The 21,449-nt window shown below is 39.9% G+C and overlaps 3 protein-coding genes across 7 annotated transcripts; 2 read left to right on the top strand and 1 right to left on the bottom strand.

The window, feature by feature from the left end:
* The first annotated feature begins 4,357 nt into the window (after positions 1 to 4,357).
* On the top strand, positions 4,358 to 15,999 carry LOC117901914 (cyclin-dependent kinase-like 1). Of its 5 annotated transcripts, none has more exons than XM_034812882.1 (4): positions 4,358 to 4,765; positions 14,563 to 14,749; positions 14,813 to 15,685; positions 15,745 to 15,997. In XM_034812882.1, the coding sequence occupies exons 1-4, from the start codon at positions 4,698 to 4,700 to the stop codon at positions 15,880 to 15,882; spliced, it is 1,266 nt and encodes a 421-aa protein (XP_034668773.1). In that variant the 5' UTR covers positions 4,358 to 4,697; the 3' UTR covers positions 15,883 to 15,997. The 5 variants fall into 5 exon arrangements, with proteins under 5 accessions (XP_034668773.1, XP_034668770.1, XP_034668774.1 ...); XM_034812879.1 differs by lacking the exon at positions 4,358 to 4,765 and adding an exon at positions 8,157 to 8,297 and having other exon boundaries at positions 15,745 to 15,999; XM_034812883.1 differs by lacking the exon at positions 4,358 to 4,765 and adding an exon at positions 11,558 to 11,725.
* A 2,643-nt stretch (positions 16,000 to 18,642) lies between these two features.
* LOC117901504 lies at positions 18,643 to 19,803 on the bottom strand. Its single transcript, XM_034812274.1, has 5 exons — positions 19,729 to 19,803; positions 19,532 to 19,670; positions 19,364 to 19,449; positions 19,155 to 19,308; positions 18,643 to 19,100 (listed from the first exon to the last, which is right to left on the bottom strand). The coding sequence occupies exons 1-5, from the start codon at positions 19,801 to 19,803 to the stop codon at positions 18,643 to 18,645; spliced, it is 912 nt and encodes a 303-aa protein (XP_034668165.1).
* Positions 19,804 to 20,108: 305 nt separating this feature from the next.
* LOC117901093 lies at positions 20,109 to 21,204 on the top strand. Its single transcript, XM_034811720.1, has 5 exons — positions 20,109 to 20,183; positions 20,245 to 20,383; positions 20,442 to 20,527; positions 20,582 to 20,735; positions 20,792 to 21,204. Exons 1-5 carry the CDS (start codon positions 20,109 to 20,111, stop codon positions 21,202 to 21,204), a joined length of 867 nt encoding a protein of 288 aa, XP_034667611.1.
* Positions 21,205 to 21,449: the final 245 nt, after the last annotated feature.

The following is a 21,449-nucleotide window of genomic DNA, read 5'->3' as shown; positions in this document are numbered from 1 at the left end:
ACTCCTACACCCCCTGCTGCTGCTGCTGCTGCTGGCTGAGTGGTACTCCCCTTACCCATGGCCCTTGTTTATGGGCGGAAATTACATGGCTATCAAAACATAAGCGCCAGTTGACTCCTGTTTAGAGGCCCTATGCCTATGCCTATCCTATGCAAATGTCTGCGGTCAATGTGCAATACCCACACACCTACCCTTCGAAACAAACACACACAGAGCAGACGAGGGCAGACGAGACGTCCGAGATCCAAGGGCCCCAAAAACGATAACTGACTGTTGGAGATGGTTGCGTGATTTGCTGAAGGAATGGGAACTATTTGGGGATTAGCTGGTGATAGAATGCGGGCTCTATTTATAGGGATTGTCTGGTATTGAGAACTCGGATTTTAAACTATAGTATTAAAGGGAATTTAAGCTTAATTTTTGCCATTACATTCACTCAGATATTTTCTTTATTAATTAATTCCCTAAAGCCTCACTTTTCCCCCTATATTTACTTAGAATTTGATATATTAATTAGCCTCCTAAAGGCTCCATCATTCTCCATCACACTCTATGCACGTGCAGTCAGGACCCTTTTTCACGCTCATTTCAATTCGCCCATCTCTGACCAATGAAGAGCTATAGACAGCGAGTCCTCTGGAGAGCGGAGAGTTTGCACTGAATTCTCTTCATCCTAAAGCGTGTGGGCAGCATTTTGCATTAATTGCTTTGCCGTGTAGATGAGAGGGGGACAGATTGGGGGGCGAGGGACGCGAGCCAAGTGTTATGCTGCTATGACGTTATGGTTTATGTATCCCAATCGATGTTATTACCATTCCAGAGACCAACACGGAGCGACATAGAAAGAGTGAGTGCGAGCGATGGGCATACTTGTGTTGATGGCCAAGTGTGAAATGTGAAGAGCGTTGGATATGTTTGAATGCAGCTTATGCGAAAGGCAACAGCTGAGATACAGAGACTGATACGGATACAATTTAAATTGGTTTTCGTGTATTTGCCTCTTCGACACTCAATTAAGGAATGAAAAGTCGTAAGACAAAGGATGCAGTAAGACGATTTCTTAGCTATTTAATTGATGTGGAACTCTCAATGAAAGGAGCAGCACCTGAAAAGCAAGAGTTTTAACACAGCTTAAGGGAACTGTTCTCCTCCCACGTAATAAATCCACTTGCCACTGGAAACTGTCATCTCCAGGCAATCTACAGAAATGTTTCATCTTCATATAAGCTAGAAGGAGGGGGGACATTCCCCAGATAACTTTAACTTTTTATTTTTGTTGTGCAACGCCACCAATTTCAATGCAAATGCAAATTGTGTCATGGGGCAAGCATAAGCGCACTTTCCATTTCACATTACGACTGCGAGTATCTGTGGCAAAGTATAATTTTACGTTAAGTCGCCGCTGGCTCTCAGTCTCTCTCTCTCTTTGACTCTCTCTGCCATAAGTTGGGGGAAAATGCATTACAGCACACGAACAATTTCTGCGCCACGCAAAAAGCTTGTAAACAAACACAATAAATTCGAGGCTTGGCTGCCACACGGCCACATGGCCACTGTGCTGCACACAAAACAGGTGTTAATCCTGCTCTACTGAAGCTTTTCTTCTGCTGCCACTTCTGCCAGTGGCAGTGCCACTGCTGCCACCAGTGCTGCTTCCGTTGCAAATGCGGCTCCTTGCTGCTATTCCAAATGCCGCAAAGTACCCAACCCGACCCAAAACGTAAAGATCTTTAAGCTGCCGGCAAAGTGTGTGTGTGCCAGAGCCAAAAGCAACAAGAAAAACAAGAAATTAGAGAGAAAAATGTGCGAAAGTGGTCGAAGCCAGCAATATCCTTTAAATTTAACCATATTTAACCCCATAAACCAGTGATATAGCGCTCAGACCAATACTTTTTCGACCCTACTTCAACTATAAAAATTCAAGCCATACTTCCAAGTGTCAAAAGACATGCAAAATGAATCATACTCCATTTTAAAGCGCATCCAAAAGGGGGGCTACCAAACAAAGAGGATAATCATAAAAAATTTGTTGCACATGGAAAACAATTGCGCTCATTTGTAACACGTGAGTAAAAGAGACAGTACTCCAGAGAGAGAGAGAGAGAGAGAGAGAGATAGAGAGAGCGAGAGAGAGAGGAAGAAAAGGGAAGAGCTAGGTACAAGAGACATTGAGAGAGGGGAACATCTAGTAGAGAGTCGGACAGAGGGTACTCTGCGAGAGGGCAAGCGTAGAAATAGAGACATTGAAAGCATAGAGAAGAGAGAGAGAGAGAAGGCGCAACACACAATTTGCATTTGGTTTTTGGGTTTTTTGCAAGCGCCTTTTGTCGTTGTCCAGGGCAACGGTACTTTCCAGAGAGCGTAAGCCCCTGAAGCACACAAGAGCGAGAGCAGACTAAGCAGACGTCCAAGAGAGAGAGAGAGTGGGATAAGGCTACTGGAATTACCTTTACACACACACACATGTGAGGTAGAGAGCGGTGCACACGAACTTGCAGTTGAAGTTGGGCTTGGGGGTAGTATCCCTTGGTTGCACATTTGGCTCCTAATGCCATTATTTAGTTTTAGCATACGAGCAGCCAGCGTTTTAAAGGTTATCTCGTTTTGGCCCCTGCTTTTGTGTTGTGCCCGCTGTAAAATTGCTTTAAAAAAAGCAAAACAAAAGCTCAAGCATAAAAAAGGAGTACAAGCTTAAAATCTAGCATTCAACAAATAAAATAAAACAAAATAAAACAAAGATACAAATGTGTGCGGGCTGATCTCGGATACGTTGTCTTTTCCACCGACAGTTTTGTTGTGAGAGTGCAAAGAAAGGGGATCACAAAAGACTATATTCAGTGGCTTCAGCGCGGAAATTGCATAAACCATTTTCGTTATAATTTCAGTCAATAATTTTAGGTGGAAAATAAGTGTATCCAAAAGGCACCAAAGAAGCGTTAAGGCGCCTTTTAAAAGAAAACAATTGAAACTGAACAACAAATAAATAAATAAAATAAAACTAAATAAACATATGAAAAAGTAAGCTAAAAAATCTTTAAAATAATTAAATAAATAAATAATAGTGTAAATGGTGTCAGGGAATGTACGAAATTCAGTCACACGTGAATTTTGGATGTTATTTTTATTCCAAAAAAATCAGCAAAAACAAATTCCCGTCGCTGAAACACCGATCGTATTCCTGCCATTCCGTTAATGTTCTTATGTGAGAGTGTATCCAGCATAAAAGTTTTTTCTGCCATATGCTGACCGGCTTTTGGTTTCCCCGTCACCCGTGCAGCCCCTTCCTTACACGCATGTATTTGTTTCCTTTTCCTTTATCTGCATACCCGCTTTTTGGTTTGTTGTTGCCGGTGTAGCAGTTACCACTCTTGCCACTTAGCTATTTGCCGTTACTTTGACAACCGAAAAATGCTTCGGGGGGTAAAAGGCATTGCCAGGCTTAACAAATGTGTCACTATTGGCAGTACTTTAGTCTTGGTCTTTTGGTGAAAGCTTTTCCACCATTCGACGCTCTCTCTGATTGAGCAGAACAGACACAGAGCTCCCTGTCTCATGGTGGCTTCATAGATAAGCTTTGATTGTGGGGAATGCAGGGATTTTGAAAAATGAAATAGAGGATAAATGGAGATTGGGAATGTCTTGTGGGAGAGCAAGATATTATAAAGACAATAAATCAAGAAATTATAAGGAAAATAAGTCAAAGATCTCGGATTGCAAGCAATCTTTTAGTTAAATTTTCTCTTAGGTATTTAATATATTAATTATAAATTTCTGTACATATTTTGAAATCACTAGAGTTTCATTTATCTAACTCCCTCATTTATAAATCTTCTCATGTCAGAAGAGATCTGTAAAAAAAGGAAACGTTTCAATTTCAACAACAAAAACTTGAAGGTTAATACACTTCTTTTTACCAGATAATCTCCCACTGACCTTCACTTTGACACGCTTAAGAATTATCCCTGATTACACCTCCATTGAACATTAAATAAAAAACAAACGTAACCGCTTTCCGATTTAACCAATTCCATCAATCAATTCTAATTATAGACCCCTCGAAACGTGTGTGTAATGTAATTGCAATGTAATAGCTTTCCAAAATACCAGTCTGTATTCCATCACCATTCACGCAATTTTCCCGACACCCATTCCCAAAAAGGAACACCCATAGACACTGTATGAATATTCGAAATCAAAGCGTAAACTTTTCTACAAATTTTGTTGTTTGTTTTTAATGACAACAGGATTGACAACGAAACAGCAGCAACAACAGCAGCAATAATAACAACAACAACTATAACAACACTATTAATAACTTAAATATATGAAAAATAAGACCCCGCGCCGGGTTGCCGTTGCCAATGTCAACCGTCGCCAACACCCCAACAAACCCCCAGTCCTTCCCGCCCTAAAGCCCCACCATTGACTTCTTCTCGTGACTGTTGTCGGCTTTTTTCAATGCCGGCGCATGTAAAAAAATTCTACGTGCTACGGCTACGCCTCTCTGTGGCATATAAACAAAGTTTGTTAATATTTCTTGGCCAACGGACGCGTAATTTTCGCGTCTCGCATTACGCGTGTGAAAAATTAACTCAAGCTCCGTGTGAAATGCTGGAAAATTGGATGACAATTTCAAGAAGAACCGCTGACAATTAAAACAAATTTTAAGGAATTTTAAATTAGTGGATCGCTTGTCTATGGACAAATGGTTTGGAGAGAAACGTCTCTGGCTGTTTGGTAATCATCTTCCACTTCTGCCCAGAAGGTAAGTTCTATTTATTTTAACATTTCTTTTGATTACGCGCTGCTGTTAAACGATGCGTTTTTACCGACGGTGTGTTATCGGAAGAATATTTTGGCATTTAAATCAGAAATAGAAAGTGATTTAAATTTCATTTGGGAAACCGTTTGAACATACTATTTTCTACTCCAAAATTATTTAACTCCACATAACAAAACAAATACTATATCAAATTTTATAATAAATAATAAAATGTATCAAACAAATTGCACTAGCAAAAAAAGTTTTAAGGCAGAACTAAAAATTAAAAAACAAACGCCTAACAAAAATGTAAAGCAGAACCAAAAATTATTTCAAAAGTTAAAACGTGAAACTTAAAATAAATAAAAATACCATCCTATATGTACTTGAGAGTGTAACAATGGAGCCGGATATTTGTCTTTGTTATTTTTTTGAAATCCCGTCGGTAGAATTCATCCCTCAAAAATATTCCATTTAAATAGTATTTCTACAATCCTCATTTAAATCCCGGATCTTGTAACAGCAAATCGCAAATTTTTGTACGCTTCGCATTGCTTTGCATATGAAGGATATATTCATCACATCCTTCAAGAAAACCCTGAAATATTTATACATAATTTGTTTCCACCGAACTTGAACTTGAAGATTGGCGGGACTGATAACTCATAAGTTTTTGGCCCTGATATTGTTTTGATTTAACCTCAAGAGAGACCTTGTTTTGTACTGGCATTCAGTCGGTTAGAGGATACCGCTCCAGTTGTGTGCAAGAAGTTAGGGTATAAATTAACCTCAAGGCTAATACTTTATTATTCTTCTATTAAAGTCTTTGTCCTAAAGTTAATTAAGGTCCTTCCCCTGGAACCTCCCACAACTGACAGCTAAATGAGCTGCATTCAAAAACAAAGATACTCTTGTAGGAAAAGCCCCCAAAACCCCGACAACTATTCAACAAACACAAAAAACTCCATCATCGAAAAAAGGATGGGAAAAAAATGGGGGAGAAAAGCTCCAATCAAATTGAAATTCAATCAAAAGGAAAATGTGCAGGGTGGAAAAGGGGAAGATGAAAAAACAGAAGAAAAGCAAAGAGAAATGCGGGAAAAATAAAGAAAAGAGCTGGTACACAGACATCAAAATGCATTGATATGCACTTCGTCGCTTTGTTTGACTTTTTTGTTTGGGTTTCCCCATCCTCCAGGACACAGGATCAATACAGAAGCCCCGACAAGCAGCAAGGAAAATTGCATACTTATGGGCAGCGCTAGTAGCAGCAGCGAATGATTTAGCGGTTTTTAATGCTTCTCCGGACGGATAGACATTCGACAGACACAACAGACAGCGAAGGACTGGGATTGGGAGAGTTGGGAGAGTTATACCCCCTTCGGGCACATGTCAACGCCATTTGCACTGCAGCTGCAACAGAAAAATATGGAAAAATATCTAGAAAGTTGTACACGTTGTATTTGTGCTTGGCAATATTTATGTTTGATTGAAATCATTTTAAGCAGCAATACCCACAGCTTACAAGGGAAACTATTTATTGTGGTTTGGTTGCAGATGGAGACGGAATGTGATTCTGAAGAGTGCAGAGAACTGTGGTTTGGATGGCAGAATGTGTTTGTAAATGTAATATATATTCTGAAATGTAGATTAGTGGGTAGATGGACAGACCAAAGATATAAAAATCGATCTAATGTTGTATGAAATAATACCTCAACTACAAAAGAAGGTCCAAAATTGTAAACTAAAACTTGTGATAAGCCAGAGAAAAATCCATTCCCTAAAAGGAGCAAAAATTTAATATTCAAGAAATCTTTTATGTAAATTATAATGTAGAGTCTGGAGTATTATTAATTACCTTGCATTTAATGAATGCTCGAAAAGAAAAACACTCATTGAGGAAGAAATATCTGATTTTAATCTTTTTGGATCTTCTTTTCCCCTTACGAAATACAAATTTACAAAATATTGTATATTATACTTTATAAAATAATATATAATATCCACTGCATTTCTACTGCTTCTAATGCTCAACAGTATATACAAAGAGCGCCATGTTCCGTCGCTCTTAAATCCCTCTTTGTGATGTTACGGTTCTCCTTCCGCTGCGGAAAGTCGCTGCTTATGTATATTTTACATTACGTTTTTCACACTCGTTCTTACACTCACTTCTTGCCCTTGCACTCCCTCCCTTACTTGCACTCACTCGATCGCAGCACTTCGCTCACATTTTATTGGCTTTATTCACATGCGCTTACACTTCTCACTTTTACTCACTTTTCCTGCATCTCGCCTTCCTTTCCTCTATGGAATACCTTACCGTCTGATGCTGCGATCATTTATATCCGGTACTCAGTCAGTATATTTATATGTATTTATGTATCAATATACATATGTACATACATATTTGAGTTTATATGTATTTATGTATGTATCAAAAGGAATATGTACATACATACATAAATACGTACTATGTAACCTTATGATTATTTCGAATTTTACATCTTAAACTTTATATTTTTTCTACATCTCTCCCCTACATCCCTACTGTATACATCTCTTCCTAACTGCGCTAATAGTTTCCTCTTCTCTTTAAAATTGTGGATATAAGATATTTTCGCTCATTGTAGGGACGGAAGGGGCGTGGCTAAATTTTGAAAGAAACTTGATTCAGTGCGATAGGTATCACACGAGTCTTCACACAAACTTTGGTGACTCTAGCTCTAACGCTATAGTCTCTGTGAACAAGGTGTCAATCAAGACGGTACTCATCGAGTACCAGGTATAAAAACTGCCTTCCTGTAGCATAACTTTTATAGGAGATATTTCAGTATCGAATAATTCAAGATCATTTCCAAAACACTTTCCCGGAACCGCTCTTTAACAACTCCTGCCATAAGTAGCTTTGACTGTAGCTCCCATTCGTAGGGAAAGCCTTTCAATGGAACCTATTCCTCTTTTTCCTTTCTTTCAGCTGTGAGCTCATATTTGCATGTGGCGAATTCTGTTTTTTTCCTAGAATCTGTTTCGTGTGCCCTTCTTTCCGTTCTTGCTCTCAGTCTTCTCGCATAATGGGGGGTCAGGTCTTGGATTCATTTGCATGTGCCGGGCCTCAGACACCTTTGCATGGGCACCACTGCCGCTTGTTTGCTGACCCAAAAAGAAAGAAGGAAAAAAATGAAAGGAAAGACGGGCTTCCAGCACGACAGACACGACAGAATCAAAGCTGCTGCTACTGCACCTGTCTCTGGGGGGGACGGCAGGAATACAGCAATTCAGGCATAAAATATTCAGTATGTTCCGATGCATTTTAAATCATATTATTCCGTATATCGATAAAATAAAAGAACAGACAGCCGCAGGGAAGAGCCTTAGTCATCCGTAAGCCCTGCAGCCGAGCGTACCTCTGGCAGTCACGTGAAATGTTTCAGAATTATTACTTCCAGCAAACATTTCAAAAATCATTTCTATACCGCCTCATACAGAAGATTCAAGTGTGCAATGAGGAGGATCTAAATGAGGCACGGGAGTACAGGTGGGTCTGAAACTACAACTGAACCTGAAGCTACAAACTTTTATGGGGCCTCTAATTAGCCTTGCCCGAAACTTTATGCGGCTGCCAAATGAAAGTGAAAAATGTTGTGCTGAGACAGAAATAACAGAATGGGAAGTACGGAGCTTTGGAAGTCGAAGGTTTAAATACACTTTTCTTTTGTGTTATTTTTGGAAAAGCTAACTAGAAAAAAATATAAGACAAAATCAGATGTCCCCAAACTAATTTCACGATAATTTACCTTAGTCGTTCGGCAAACAACTCTTTTTTGAGTTCAAAATTTTCAGTAACATTTTTTTCTAATACTTATTCAACATAAACTGAAGTACCTGGTCAATGAGGACTCATCGTCTGCGACCAACCAATTTCACTGTGGCGATTAAATAACAAAATAATTTACCTTAGAAAATATTCGAAATAATCCAGGAAATACAATACAATTATTAGATATGGTGGTAAATAAAGGCACAAACAGAGGCACAGAAAGATCAACGCGAAAGTTCAGCTTTACCTTCTATAAATCCTGAACCACCTTCAGAGGGTATTTTTCAAAAAAAAAAAAGAGAGAGGATAAAGTTTTATCCAATGACATTTAAGTCGTGGTCGTGTTGCAGTGGCCTTGGCCTTTGTTTGCACACGCATATGCCTCTGCCACATACACAAACTGCTGTCTGCCACTTCTGCCACTGCCTCCGCAGGGCCCTTATTTCTCCTGCTGCTGCTCCTTTCAGGCCATGTGTTCTCCATAAGACCCATCTACTATGGTACCTCCCCGAGGGTCGTCGAGTCGCTTAGTGCGTGTGCAAGCATTTGGCATTAATAGCTTGTTATTTATTGCATTTTACGCTTGTTTGGCCACAAGGCCACGTCAACACAACACCGACCATAACCAATGCCCAGTTCCCCTGTATCCTCAACAGGCCCCCCTACCCTCTCACGTATCTGTTTTTACGCCTGGAAAATGCCAGCGTTTGCAATTTTTCTCGTACTCGTAAAACTTTTCATTGCCTGGCAAATATTTATTTCTATTTTTTGCCGCCAGCAAGGGAAAAGTTTCTCATTGCACTGCTTATATTTTGGAGCCCGGTTTGTGCTGTTTTTAGAGCAGTTTATGAAATGTGAGCGCTGCGGTTTTTCTCTGCTCTCCAAAGGGCAGTTTTGAGGCCAAGAGGTCAGATAATTGATACGGATAGAAGGTACTTCAGCAACATCTAGAAGTGCATAGAAAAAAAGGTTTTAAATTATTTACATTTGAGTTTAAGGGCTATTTACACAATTAACAATGCTAATATAATTTGTATGCTTTACATACCTTTGTATTTATGTAAGCAAGAAACAATTGAAATTCAAGCAAATTAAGAGAGCGTAGCCTTTTCCAGCTGCACTGCATTGTTGTTGTTTCTGAGAAAGATCTAGAACAAAGGAGAGTTTCGAAGCTCGCATGCATTGATGTTGTCTTTCAAATAACCTACGACGTTGTAGGCTCTGCTCTCGGGCCGGGCCGAGCTCAGGTTGCGATCGTTGCGATCGTTGCGGCCTATCTCTTCGACATCACCGCCTACCTAGTGCGTAATTCAAAGCGAAGCTTGGAAAAGAGGGTTGAACGGGCGACGGAGTTGCGAATCGCCTGCACTGCAGTTAGCAAAACCTACAGAAATGCACATGCAAATAGCAACAAGCAAAGAAGGCTCTATTCGAGCCCGTGGCTGTGTACAGCAAATGCAAGCATCGGAGCGCGCGTTTTATCTCATCTTATTTTAACACCAGACGTTATTTTTTCCTTGTTTTGACTATTTCTACTACTGAACGACCTTCTAGGGTTAAAATGGCACCAAACGTTGTTTTTAAAAAATTAATTTTACATCATTTCTGTCGCATCTAAAATATAATTTAAACACCAAAAAACTTTGAAAATCCAAACGAATTCCCACTAAAATGCACACTGCATTAGCTTTCATTTCCAAACATCAAAGTCCTTCACTCAATTTATTTATTTATGATTTCCCAGACACCGCGAATAACATTTGAGCAACTTTTATTTATTTCGCACTCTTCAATGTACCGTTTTCTGCCCCTTACAATTACTACGGCGGGGCAATCAATAGCACTACAATTGAGGCGCCACCAAACAACAATCGCAGCGTTCCGCCTACGAGCCAAAAGCCAGAAAGTTGAACAGCCGTTGACCCCAAAATAAAATCGAAATGCAAATATCACGCTTAATAGAACAATAAATACAACAAATACAAATGGCCTGCAACAAACAACAGCCAAAAATACAACAAATATCAAGAAAGAGGGCGAGGGCGAGAGAGAACAATAACGGTACAAAAAGAAGCATAATTAAAAGCAAAAAGAGCGCCAGCGGCAGCGTAGAGGACGTAGAGAAAATTTGAAAGTATTTACACGGCAAAACAAAAGCTGTCAAATATATGTACTATGTATAAATAGCCAGAACAAAAGGTACAACGAGAGACGAGCGAAAAGAGTGGGCGAGAAAAGGTGAAAAGTCGAGAAAGGAGTGGAAGAGAAGCAGAAAACTCAAGGAGGAGTGGAATATAATGGAGGAGGCGTTCTCGGTGGATACTTCACTGTAATTATGCAAATTAAATTGCAGAAACCCACTTGAATGGTGTGGCTTTTGATTGGATTAAGGGTCCGGCTCTCTTCATAGGTCACTCCATCAGAAAGGTCAAAAGATGAAGACAAACTTCACGAAGAAGAATTGCCTTTTGGTACCCTGTAAAGACTGCAGTAATGTAGAGAATTCCAGGGGTATCAAATGAGTCATCCCTTTACAGATAACCTCTGCACCTTCCTTTCTGTATATCTGACATGTTCTCCACTGCGTATGCGTGTTTTCCCCTCATATTTCATATTGCACTCCATCTTCATTGCATTTTTTTAATGCATTTATAATGCATCACGCGACAAGCAAAACAAACAAAAGAAAGAATTGGAAAATCAACATGAAATCAGAGTCGCCATCGTCCATATGCAATGTCCATCCGATGCATGCCCCGTGGCCCAGGCTCGTGTCACTCTTCCACTGCCACTGCCACTGCCGCACACTTACATTTCCGTTTACCATTTCGAAACTCCTTTTCGGGCCTTGAGCAAAGGCTGAACTGAAGCGAACTCTAGCTAAAAACACTACCTGCCTACTGCCTGCTGCCTTCAGTTGTTTGCCGGCTCTTGACGTTTCCACATCGTCGTGTGTTGTCGTTTTCAACAGTGAAACTCGCCTTTCGCGCAGGTCTTACTCCTTCGAGAAGGTCTTCCTCAGCGAGTGCTCAAGGGAGGCTCATAATAAATACAATCTCTATAACTAGAAATGTGCTGGAGTACTTACTCGTTTTTTTGTTAGCCATGAAAATGTTTGAGATATCCAAACTGTTTTCTTTAAGAAGGTAAGAAAAGGCAAGCTTTCTAAAGGTTAAATATGTTTGGGAGTACATTAAAAGAGTGAAATAAATTTTGAAAATGGTATAGGAAATGTATTTTAAATGGCAAAAGTTGTTTCTCATGGAATAGATATTAGACTGTATGCGAAAAGTTGTATAAATCAGAAAACAAACCAAGAAATTTGCTACTACTCGTATGAAACTTCTGTTCAATAGTACGTTGAAACACTGCAACCAGTTCACTTTTGATGAAGCTCTTTTCTGTTTAATACACAATCAATAATCTATGAAAAATACTAGTTAAAAAAAAGGGATGAAGAGTGCATAAATATATTATTTAAAAGATAAAGTTCGAATATCATATTTTACATAATTTTAATCAAACGTAAGCAATAATATATATGCATGTATGTACTTCCCATGTGCATTAAATACCACTTTTAAAATCACTTTTCAATCCGGCTTAATACTCGTAATCTTTAATTGACGCCCCTCACTTTCTTTCCCTAACAACCATCCTTCAGCAATTCCTTACCCAACAATCAAAAGTGAACAACAATTTGCATAATTAATGAAGCATTTTGAAAGAAATTGTCAAGTAGCTTCGAATAAGTAGCTTCCCTGCAATCATCAAGCAGAAAATGCACTTCTACCCCAATCACCATTAATTTCCAGTAACAAGTGCACCAAATCAACATTAATTTGTCTGTAATAACCGTCCCATAAAGGCAATGTCCAGTCAGTCGTAGAACCCTATAAAAGTAAGTAGAACCATTCCAAGTACAAGCAGTCCACCTGGAGCCCCCTTCTAAAACTAGAGCCCAAGAAAGTATTACCGAGGAAAAGTAACCTTAATTAGGGTATACATTTCCCTCACATTTAACCATTAATAAGTAATAAAAGCAATCCAATGAAAACACAGACAGACCTACAGACTGACACCCTAGTGCACTGCTGCACTAGTTCCTGCTTTTTACAAGAAAAGCCCAGTTTTCCTTCGAGAAAACTTCATTCCTACCATAGGTAACCTCAAAAAATACACAGAGAAATAACAGGGTCTGACTGGGGGGTGGAAGAAATGCAAAAGAAAGGCAAAGAGCTACGCCTCAAATTCCTTCCGGTTGTCGTTAACGAAAAAAAAACCACAAATGGGGAATGGTATGGGGGCACCGCCACCGACTCTCACTGAAGGGTGAAAACTTCTTGTAGAACTTTTGTGCGCATGGTTTTGGCTTTTGTTGTGGTTTTTTGTGCTTGTATTAACTTTGGTCGCATTGCTATGACATTGGCCAGCGGCAAAATGGAGAAAGACCTAGGGAACCCAGGACCCAGACCCAGGAACGATAGACAGTCGTTGGCTGTCACTCATAAAAAACAAACGTCCAACTATCCGCACACAGAAAAAAGTATTTATTCTCCATATTGATTGAAGAGACCAGAAAGGGAAGTTTAGAATTGGCGCATGGTGTGTATCGTAGATTTATTCCCTTAGAAAAATGTAATCAAAACTTAACTTCATTTGAAAAACCTGCAACAATTTAGTGGCAAATTCGTCAGATATTAGCCAGATGGGTTCCTAGGTAAGTCACCTGCTTGCCGCATACTCCCCTATCTCTCTGTCTTTGTTTGTTTGTTGTGTTGTGTGTTTTTTCCACCCTGCACCTGAATTCAATGTTTAATTGCATGTTTTGTTCTTTACTCTGTTTATGACCTACACACATGTTAGGAAAACTCGTTGCGGGAGAGCCTCTCATAAAGTTCACTTACCTTCCGCTTGACGGTTTTGGCATTGAACTGACATCAGAGGGGACTTATCAATCGGAAAAAGCTGCTCTCAAAAGCCATGTAGTAGTGACTTTTTGAAAGGAAAATTCTCTATTTTGGTAATCGATTTTGGTTCCGTGTTAATGTTTGCCAGGGGCGGAGCTATGTCAGTTATTAATTGGCTATGTATCTATTTGAAGTTTATACAGTAATAATATTGATTTTTTTCTGGGTGATAATAGAGTTAGAAAAGGAATAATAAGGGTTACACCCCCATATGTATACATGTATGTATCTACGTAGTTATTTGATATAATAATTGATAAGTTAAGGCTTACTGCAGTCATCAAGGTATTTAAAAATTGAGTCCTACGCTTAACTGAAGTTTTATGAGTTGATCATAAATACCTCTAAGAATATATCAATCCCCAAAGAAATATAAATCAACAAAATTCTAATCCCTGTCTACCACTTAACACAACGAACAAAAACATTTTTAGCCAGCAAAATATTCTTTTAAATTGCCTCAAAATATTCCTTTAAATATTCCCAAATTATTCCTTTAAATATTCCCAAAACATTATTTTAAATATTCCTTTGAATATTCTCATAATATATTTTTAAATGCCACAATAAATGCAACCAAATTTACTCATTCTAAAACTGTTTCTCATTTGTTACTTTTTTTCATTTCATACAAAACATAAACTAAAAATCATACAAAATTATGGGAAAAATCGTGTAAATATCCTGCAACAACAAACAACAACAACAGCAACAAAAATTCATCGTTTAAACCATAAACAAAACTCCATTCCATATATCCTCTCGTATATCCGTAACTCTGTGTGTTTCATGTGTTCGTGTCTGAGATATCAAACAGAAACATTTCTAAACATTTTATGTGGTCAATGCAAAGCAATGCGACGTGCAAACATCAAACGTGGGCAATGTTTGAGCCTAAGGTAAACGTAAAAAAACCCACTCAAAAACTCAAAAATCTAAATGTTAGAAATATGAAAAATCGCCAAATATCTACAATAATGTTTGATATTTGATTTTTTGCAACTTTTTTATAGACCACAAGGTAGCAGTAAGATGGATCGCTATGAGAAGCTGAGTCGTCTGGGCGAGGGTTCCTATGGTGTGGTCTACAAATGTCGGGATCGTGAGACGGGCGCTCTGGTGGCTGTGAAGCGTTTCGTAGAGTCCGAAGATGATCCGGCAATACGAAAAATTGCATTGAGAGAAATAAGGCTTTTGAAGGTAAGAGATTTCTCCAGATCTCTCTCATTTTATATCTATTTTCTTTTATATGTTTTTTATCAGAACCTCAAGCATCCAAATTTGGTTTCCTTGCTGGAAGTCTTTCGTCGCAAGCGTCGCCTGCATTTGGTCTTTGAGTTCTGCGAGCTGACGGTGCTCCATGAGCTGGAACGTCATCCACAGGGCTGTCCCGAGCATCTAACCAAACAGATCTGCTACCAGACGCTGCTGGGCGTGGCCTATTGCCATAAACAGGGCTGCCTGCATAGAGACATTAAGCCAGAGAATATTTTGCTGACGGCACAGGGACAGGTGAAGTTATGCGATTTTGGTTTTGCCCGAATGCTGAGTCCGGGTGAGAACTACACAGACTATGTGGCCACCAGATGGTATCGAGCGCCGGAGCTGCTCGTGGGCGACACACAATATGGCACACCCGTGGACGTGTGGGCCATTGGCTGCCTCTTTGCAGAACTAGTGCGCGGGGAGGCCCTGTGGCCGGGACGCAGCGATGTGGATCAACTGTATCTCATAAGGAAAACGCTCGGGGATCTCCTGCCACGACACATACAAATCTTCGGACAGAACGAATACTTTAAGGGCATAACGCTGCCGGTGCCACCAACGCTGGAGCCGCTGGAGGATAAAATGCCGCCTAAATCATTGCAGAATCCCCTAACCATTGACTTTCTGAAGAAATGCCTAGACAAGGACCCCGTGAAGCGTTGGTCCTGCGAAAAGTTGATCAAACATTCGTACTTTGATGACTACATAGCCAAGCAGCGGGAGCAGGAGCACGTGAACAGCTTGGAGGCGGCCACCCTGCGGCAACAGCAGCTTGCCTCACAGCAATTTATGCTTGCCACAGCCGCACAGCAGCTACAAACGGGCGCAGCACAAGCGGCGGCCATTGCAGCGGCGCGTGATAAATCAAAGGTGAGATTGCGAATGCAACTAAAAAATACACTTAATAATTTAATACTTTTTTTGGACAGACTTCAAACACCTCATTGCCGCTGTTGACCGGCTCCCAGCATCATCATCATCAGCATCAGGACTATATGAAGCTGCAGCCCTTGAATAAAAACGGGAATCTCTTACATCGTACAGAGCATCATCTGCCCACCATTTAGGCAGGGGGCAGAGTGGGTCTCTGATTACTAATGTTTCCTTTTATTTGTTTTTTTTTTCATGCTTTATTTGTGGTAATAACTGTGTAAAATGTGTAAGAGAGAACAATCATTTGGGAGGTGGAGGTTTTTAGAAGCAAAATTCAAGGAAAATTCCTAGAAATAAATTCAGCAAAATCTATGCTCATTGAAATTTCAACTACTTTTACTGCTATTTGCTTATCATTCTCACAAAGAGTTGCTAGTTGGTCCCAAGTTAATATCGAAATCACTTTGCATCAGAGCTTTGGGCGCCAAAAAATCCTTTTCAGCCTTGCACATACACGCACATTGAATTAAAAGTCCTTGCAAGTATTTTGCGAGGAATAAAAGGGGATGTCTACCAGGCCCCCTGCAGTACATCCACTTGTTGGCTCTCACCCCCCCTCCCCAAAGGTAAATGTCAAACATCGTCTTTGCACAGGAGCGGACTTGAAGGCTTTCCCTCAGGGGCGACAAAGCGACAAGAAAAGGCAACAAGCAAGATGGAGAGGGAAAGAAGAACGTGGACACCGAGAAGAAATAGAAACAGTGAAGAAACCGCAAAACATTCAACTCGTCTTTCTCTTACCTCTGCATTGCAATACCTCTGTTATTGAAACGATTAAGGATATTTAACAATATTTTGTTATTATTTTAATGTTTTTTGTTGTTGCTTTTTTCACACTCAAACGAGCGAACGATTCCGCAACATAACGGGACAAGCAGATGAGAAAAAAAACAAAACAAACAAAATCATTCACTTTGACACCTTTTTACGAAACTTGTTTTAATTGATTTTTCGAATTTTTATGAATTTAACTCCTGACTTGGAGCTAGTTTGTGGCACGCGCAAATTTCATTTAGGACCGTGGGAAATAAACTTAGGAAAAAGCGTTCAGCTGCGTAAGCGGCTTAATGCTCGCTCTCTCTGATTGCAAATTGCCATTAACTGGCTCTCTCAGTGCAAATCGTCATCGACTGCCTCGTTGCTAATTCGAAGGAGAGCGAGTACTTGTTGGCAAGGCGGAAAGAGGATTGCTGTAAACTTGCGTTGGCGACCTGCATTTCTTTTGGTTGCTCTTGCTAATCTCTCTCTCTATCTCTCTCTCTCTCTACAGCAAGGTGAATAATGAGAGAGCGCAACTGTAGCGTTAGTTCTCGTCACAATTAAAGGTGCTCATTATTAATGCCTCGCTCTCTCTGTTTTTCTCTCTTTTTCGCACTGAACGAATCGCGCTCTCATGGTATCCAGTTGTAGTTATTTTATGAGTGTGGAATCTACATGTATTATAATGTTTGCAGCTTGTGAAAAGTCGTTGCAACTTCTGTTTCTATTATTCCCCACCGGATTCCCCAAGTCCGCTACTGGTGAGTACAACTCCAACGCCCCATGGAACTTTCCTATTCAGTCTCTCTCGCTTTTGGCACGTTTTTTGCTTCTTCTTTTTGGCAACTTAATCCCCTGCTAAGCACACGACAGATAATCAGCGACACGTAGCGACTTACGTGTGTCCGTGTCTCCCCCCATCCACGTCCTGAAAAGTCCTAACGTGTGCTGGAGAATTGAAAAATGTTTGTCCCGATTTTGCCTTGATTATTCCATTAAATGATTAGGAAAATGGATGTTAGAGAATATTGAAATGGCAGGGCGAGAGAGCGGCTTTAGCTTAAACTTTAAAGCTATATTTTTAATTATTCGTAATAATTCCATTTATTTCACTCAACTTTTATTTGATTGCTTTCTGCACATTTCTGCATAGAAAAGGCAAGCAATTATTTTTTGACACAATTTTTGAAGTCTCAGTGGACCATAAAACGAAATCCCTCCACTGATTGACTTGGCTGTGTGTCATATATTGTTGTGGTCCTGTCCTTGTTGTTTTTTAAGTGAAAACTTTTAATTAAATTAGAGCAAAAGTTGTGCACAGCAACAGGGCCAAAACCGGCAGCCCGGCAGCCCGGCAGTCAACAAAACTGTCAGCACACAGCAGCTAGAAAATCTCCTGAGGACAAGTCGTGTCCATGTTGTTGCCCCTCACACACAGCCAGGGAGACCGAGAGATAGAGGTAGAGAGACAGAGAGTGAAAGAGAGAAATTGAGTGTATCGTTGGTATCCATCCCCCCACCCATGGCTTTATCCAAGAGAAGGCTCATGGTCCATTGCATCCGTCGCCAATTGTTAGACACTTTGATTTTTTGGTTGTGGTCTTTTTTTGGTTTTCTTTTTTCTTGCATCCAAAAACACAATGGTCCAGCGGCCATTTCTTATGGCTTCTCGGTCTACCTCTCTTCCTTCTTCCATCTCTTTCTTATTTCTTCCCTTTCTTCATTCCCTGAAGCTTTCTCTTTCTCTGTTTATTTGCTGCTTTCTCTACCGCTGCTGTGCATTTTGTTGGTTGAATGTAAAATAGCAAAAAGCATTTGTAAGTCGAATCCCAAACCATTGAAGGAACCCCCCGCAAAACCCCAAACACCACCACTTCCTGTTCGTCGTTGGATATGCAAAGTGTCCTTCCCAGACAGTTGCATAATCTGTAGTGTCGTTTATGCACAAAAAAAGAGTGAGAGAGAGAGGAGACCAGAAATCGTAAAAGTTTGGGGGAGTGGAAAACCAAGGATAATGTAGAGGAGCTTGTCTCACGATTGTTAAGTGCACAAAAGAGGAATCGATGGTTTTTATTGAATAAGTTGATAAAGGATACCCCTTACAATAGTTTAAGGTGACCACTGAGGATGGCGTCCTAGTACCATCGATGCATTTGACTTTCTGCATAGCGACGATTCAGTGCATTTTTTCGCTGCACTTCACCACCCACGCCATTGATTAGCTCCGACTGCTGCCAGTTACGATAGACAGCGGACGAGTCCAGCTGCAGCTTATCCTGGCCCGTGTCCATGGCCTGTAGTTGCCACCACTTGAGGGCTGGATACGGCGCCTGCACAGGTATTACGGAAACCACCTGTGGATGTCGACGCGGCCACAGGCCCAGCTTGGACAAACGCTTCTGCTCATCAATGTCCGTGTCATTGTCGGTGTCCATTTTGAGCACACGCAGCTGCTGCACAGAAGTGTCTCGTGGCCTCGTGGCAAGCGGATGAAACGGATCATCGCCATAGAGCTCTCGATACTGAGGGCTGCGCACCAGCGAAATGACTTGAAACATGGCTACACAGGTGATGGCGTTATATCCAACAAAAACTGGTAGTAACAAATGTTTAATTGAAGTGCTGGAAAAGATTATCGGACACTCACGTATATAGAAGCTGCCTATGAGGGTTAGAATTATAAGCAAACCCAAATTGATTTGTTTTTTCAGCATTATCATAAGAAAAATGTGTTGAATGGTAAACTGTAGAAAGTACATCAACTCAAAAGAGGCCAAGGGCATCACCAACCATTTTTGTAACTAAAAAAGGAAGTAGAAGAATTATTTATAGAAGGATTTGGGGCATAAGTAATACCTTTAAGGAACCCCAAATGCTCAAAATGGCTGCAGCAATGTGTGCATAAAACATGATCTGCATTGTCAGAAGAAAATCTTCAGGCGCTATAAAAGAAAATGCCTTAAAAATTATTAAAAGAAATACATGCCAAATAATTGGCATTCAAATATCAATTATAATACTTGCAATTTTCGATCCAATTGATTAGTTTGCGCACCAATTTGCGATCCTTATAGTCCGCATCGTGTTCGAATAAATCGATTAAAGGTTCAAAACATTTAACGCCCAACACAAACAGCACAATGCTCAAGGACATGCATCGTAGCTGTGGGCAAAATATATGTGAAAAATATGAAAAAGATACCTTTTAGGGGTAGCCTTACAATTGTTAGTACCGCCACAATGATGACACCCAAACGCACTGAGCAATAGCACATATACGATTCCATAAATAACATATTACTATTAATTTTGTCTGTAATATTCAAACATAAATCAAGCGTAAAATTAACCAATTTCCAGGACAGCAAACCAAACACTGACAGCTGAAAACAAAAGGTGTAGCAATTACCCCACACAAATGACAAAAACATGTTCAAGAGATGCCAATCTGGAATGGATACCCATATGTATATGCATGGGCGGTAATGGAGTTTATGGCTTATAAAATATAGCCCCACATTTATCATTCGTTGGCTGCAGCTCTGACTGAACAGTTGTCCCCAAAAAATGTCGGCGAAAACAATAATAGTTTGGAGCCAACATGGTGCTCATGAGGAGCTATTTCTTTTGCGCTTCAGTGCGTTTGGGTGTTCTGATTATATGTTTTTTTGCTATGGTAAACATGTGATTTAAGTGAGTATTAATAAATACATGTTTTTATATCTTCTATTTTGCAGTGCAAGAGCGTCATCCTTATGTATGTTATCTTTGACAATGGCACGGCTTTTATATTTTCCGTGATTCGGATTTTTGAAAATGATTCACATTATCGTACGAGTTTTATTGTACAGGAATCCATAAATTGGGTGGAGAAATGTAAGTGGGAATATCAAGTGGAAAATGTAAACTAAAACTACTATTTTTAACATTGCAGATCCCCGGGAAATTATGATGTTTGCACAGCTCTACAGCTTTTGCCATATATTGTCCTGCATTCTGGGCGCCTTCGGTGCTTATAGGGTGAGGTTTTTCCATTAATCTCCAACTTCTTTCTAATGTTTGCTTTTTCCATAGCTCAAAAAGTATCATGTTTTGCCTCTGGTTATCTTTGAATTCTTTTACACCATACAAATAGTTGTGGTAGCGGTGATTTCCCTGCGCATTGCGCGGCATGTAGTGCCCTTAACTACATTAATTTTATTAACACTGATGCTCACATTCTATGCAAGTATGTCACATAAATATAACTTAATGAGTCTTTACATATTTATGTCAATTTTTCAGTGCTTGTGGCCTATGATACTTTGGCCTTGATTTCGTTTATAGAGATTATGGTTGTGGTGCATAGCGAAAAATATCAACGACTTTATGGCACAGATCCACTAAATCCCATTGTATACAGAGAGCAATTAACTGACAAATCTACGTTAGAAAATCCCCCGCCACAGCCACCGATTATTATCTATGTAGTGCCCAAAGTTGGTCAAAAATTGTGGCACTTACAGCCACAGAAATGGTGGAAGGATGACAAAGCTCATTTAATGGATTCGGATTTTGATTCTTCGCAGCATTTTCACAGACAGGAACTTGTCTCAAATGTTTTGCTACGTAATGCGGCCAATGTTGAAGGATTTTTGTATGGAGAAAATGAACTAGTGACTTCCAGCACTTTTCATCGCTTTGGTAAAGATTCTTAGAAGAGATTTTTGTAGGTAAAGCCTGAAGGAAGAGGGCTAGAGAGGAAACAATTATATTTAGATTCCCCAATTAATGTAATTATACCCGGTACTCGAAGAGTAAATAGGGTATATTATATTTGTGCATTCACTCTGTAATGTATGTAACGCACAGAAGGAAAGGTTTCCGACCCCATAAAGTATATCTATTCTTGATCAGCATCAATAGCCGAGTCGATTGAGCCATGTCTGTCTGTCTGTCCGTC

Source organism: Drosophila subobscura, chromosome U, assembly GCF_008121235.1.
Source record: "Drosophila subobscura isolate 14011-0131.10 chromosome U, UCBerk_Dsub_1.0, whole genome shotgun sequence".
Taxonomy (NCBI): Eukaryota; Metazoa; Arthropoda; class Insecta; order Diptera; family Drosophilidae; genus Drosophila; species Drosophila subobscura.
Note: the sequence above shows the minus strand (reverse complement) of the source record. Positions and strands in the feature narration are given on the sequence as shown.

Excerpts from the sequence above, each read along its gene's own strand:
- LOC117901914 (XM_034812879.1), top strand. The coding sequence starts at position 8,185 with ATGTTTCAGAATTATTACTTCCAGCAAACATTTCAAAAATCATTTCTA. Across the intron at positions 14,750-14,812 it reads GAGAAATAAGGCTTTTGAAG|AACCTCAAGCATCCAAATTT; the intron begins GTAAGAGATTTC and ends GTTTTTTATCAG. Across the intron at positions 15,686-15,744 it reads CGGCGCGTGATAAATCAAAG|ACTTCAAACACCTCATTGCC; the intron begins GTGAGATTGCGA and ends TTTTTTGGACAG.
- LOC117901504 (XM_034812274.1), bottom strand. The coding sequence starts at position 19,803 with ATGTTATTTATGGAATCGTATATGTGCTATTGCTCAGTGCGTTTGGGT. Across the intron at positions 19,309-19,363 it reads GCATTTGGGGTTCCTTAAAG|TTACAAAAATGGTTGGTGAT; the intron begins GTATTACTTATG and ends TTCCTTTTTTAG. Across the intron at positions 19,101-19,154 it reads CATAGGCAGCTTCTATATAC|TTTTTGTTGGATATAACGCC; the intron begins GTGAGTGTCCGA and ends TGTTACTACCAG.
- LOC117901093 (XM_034811720.1), top strand. The coding sequence starts at position 20,109 with ATGGTGCTCATGAGGAGCTATTTCTTTTGCGCTTCAGTGCGTTTGGGT. Across the intron at positions 20,528-20,581 it reads GCGCCTTCGGTGCTTATAGG|CTCAAAAAGTATCATGTTTT; the intron begins GTGAGGTTTTTC and ends CTTTTTCCATAG. Across the intron at positions 20,736-20,791 it reads GATGCTCACATTCTATGCAA|TGCTTGTGGCCTATGATACT; the intron begins GTATGTCACATA and ends TCAATTTTTCAG.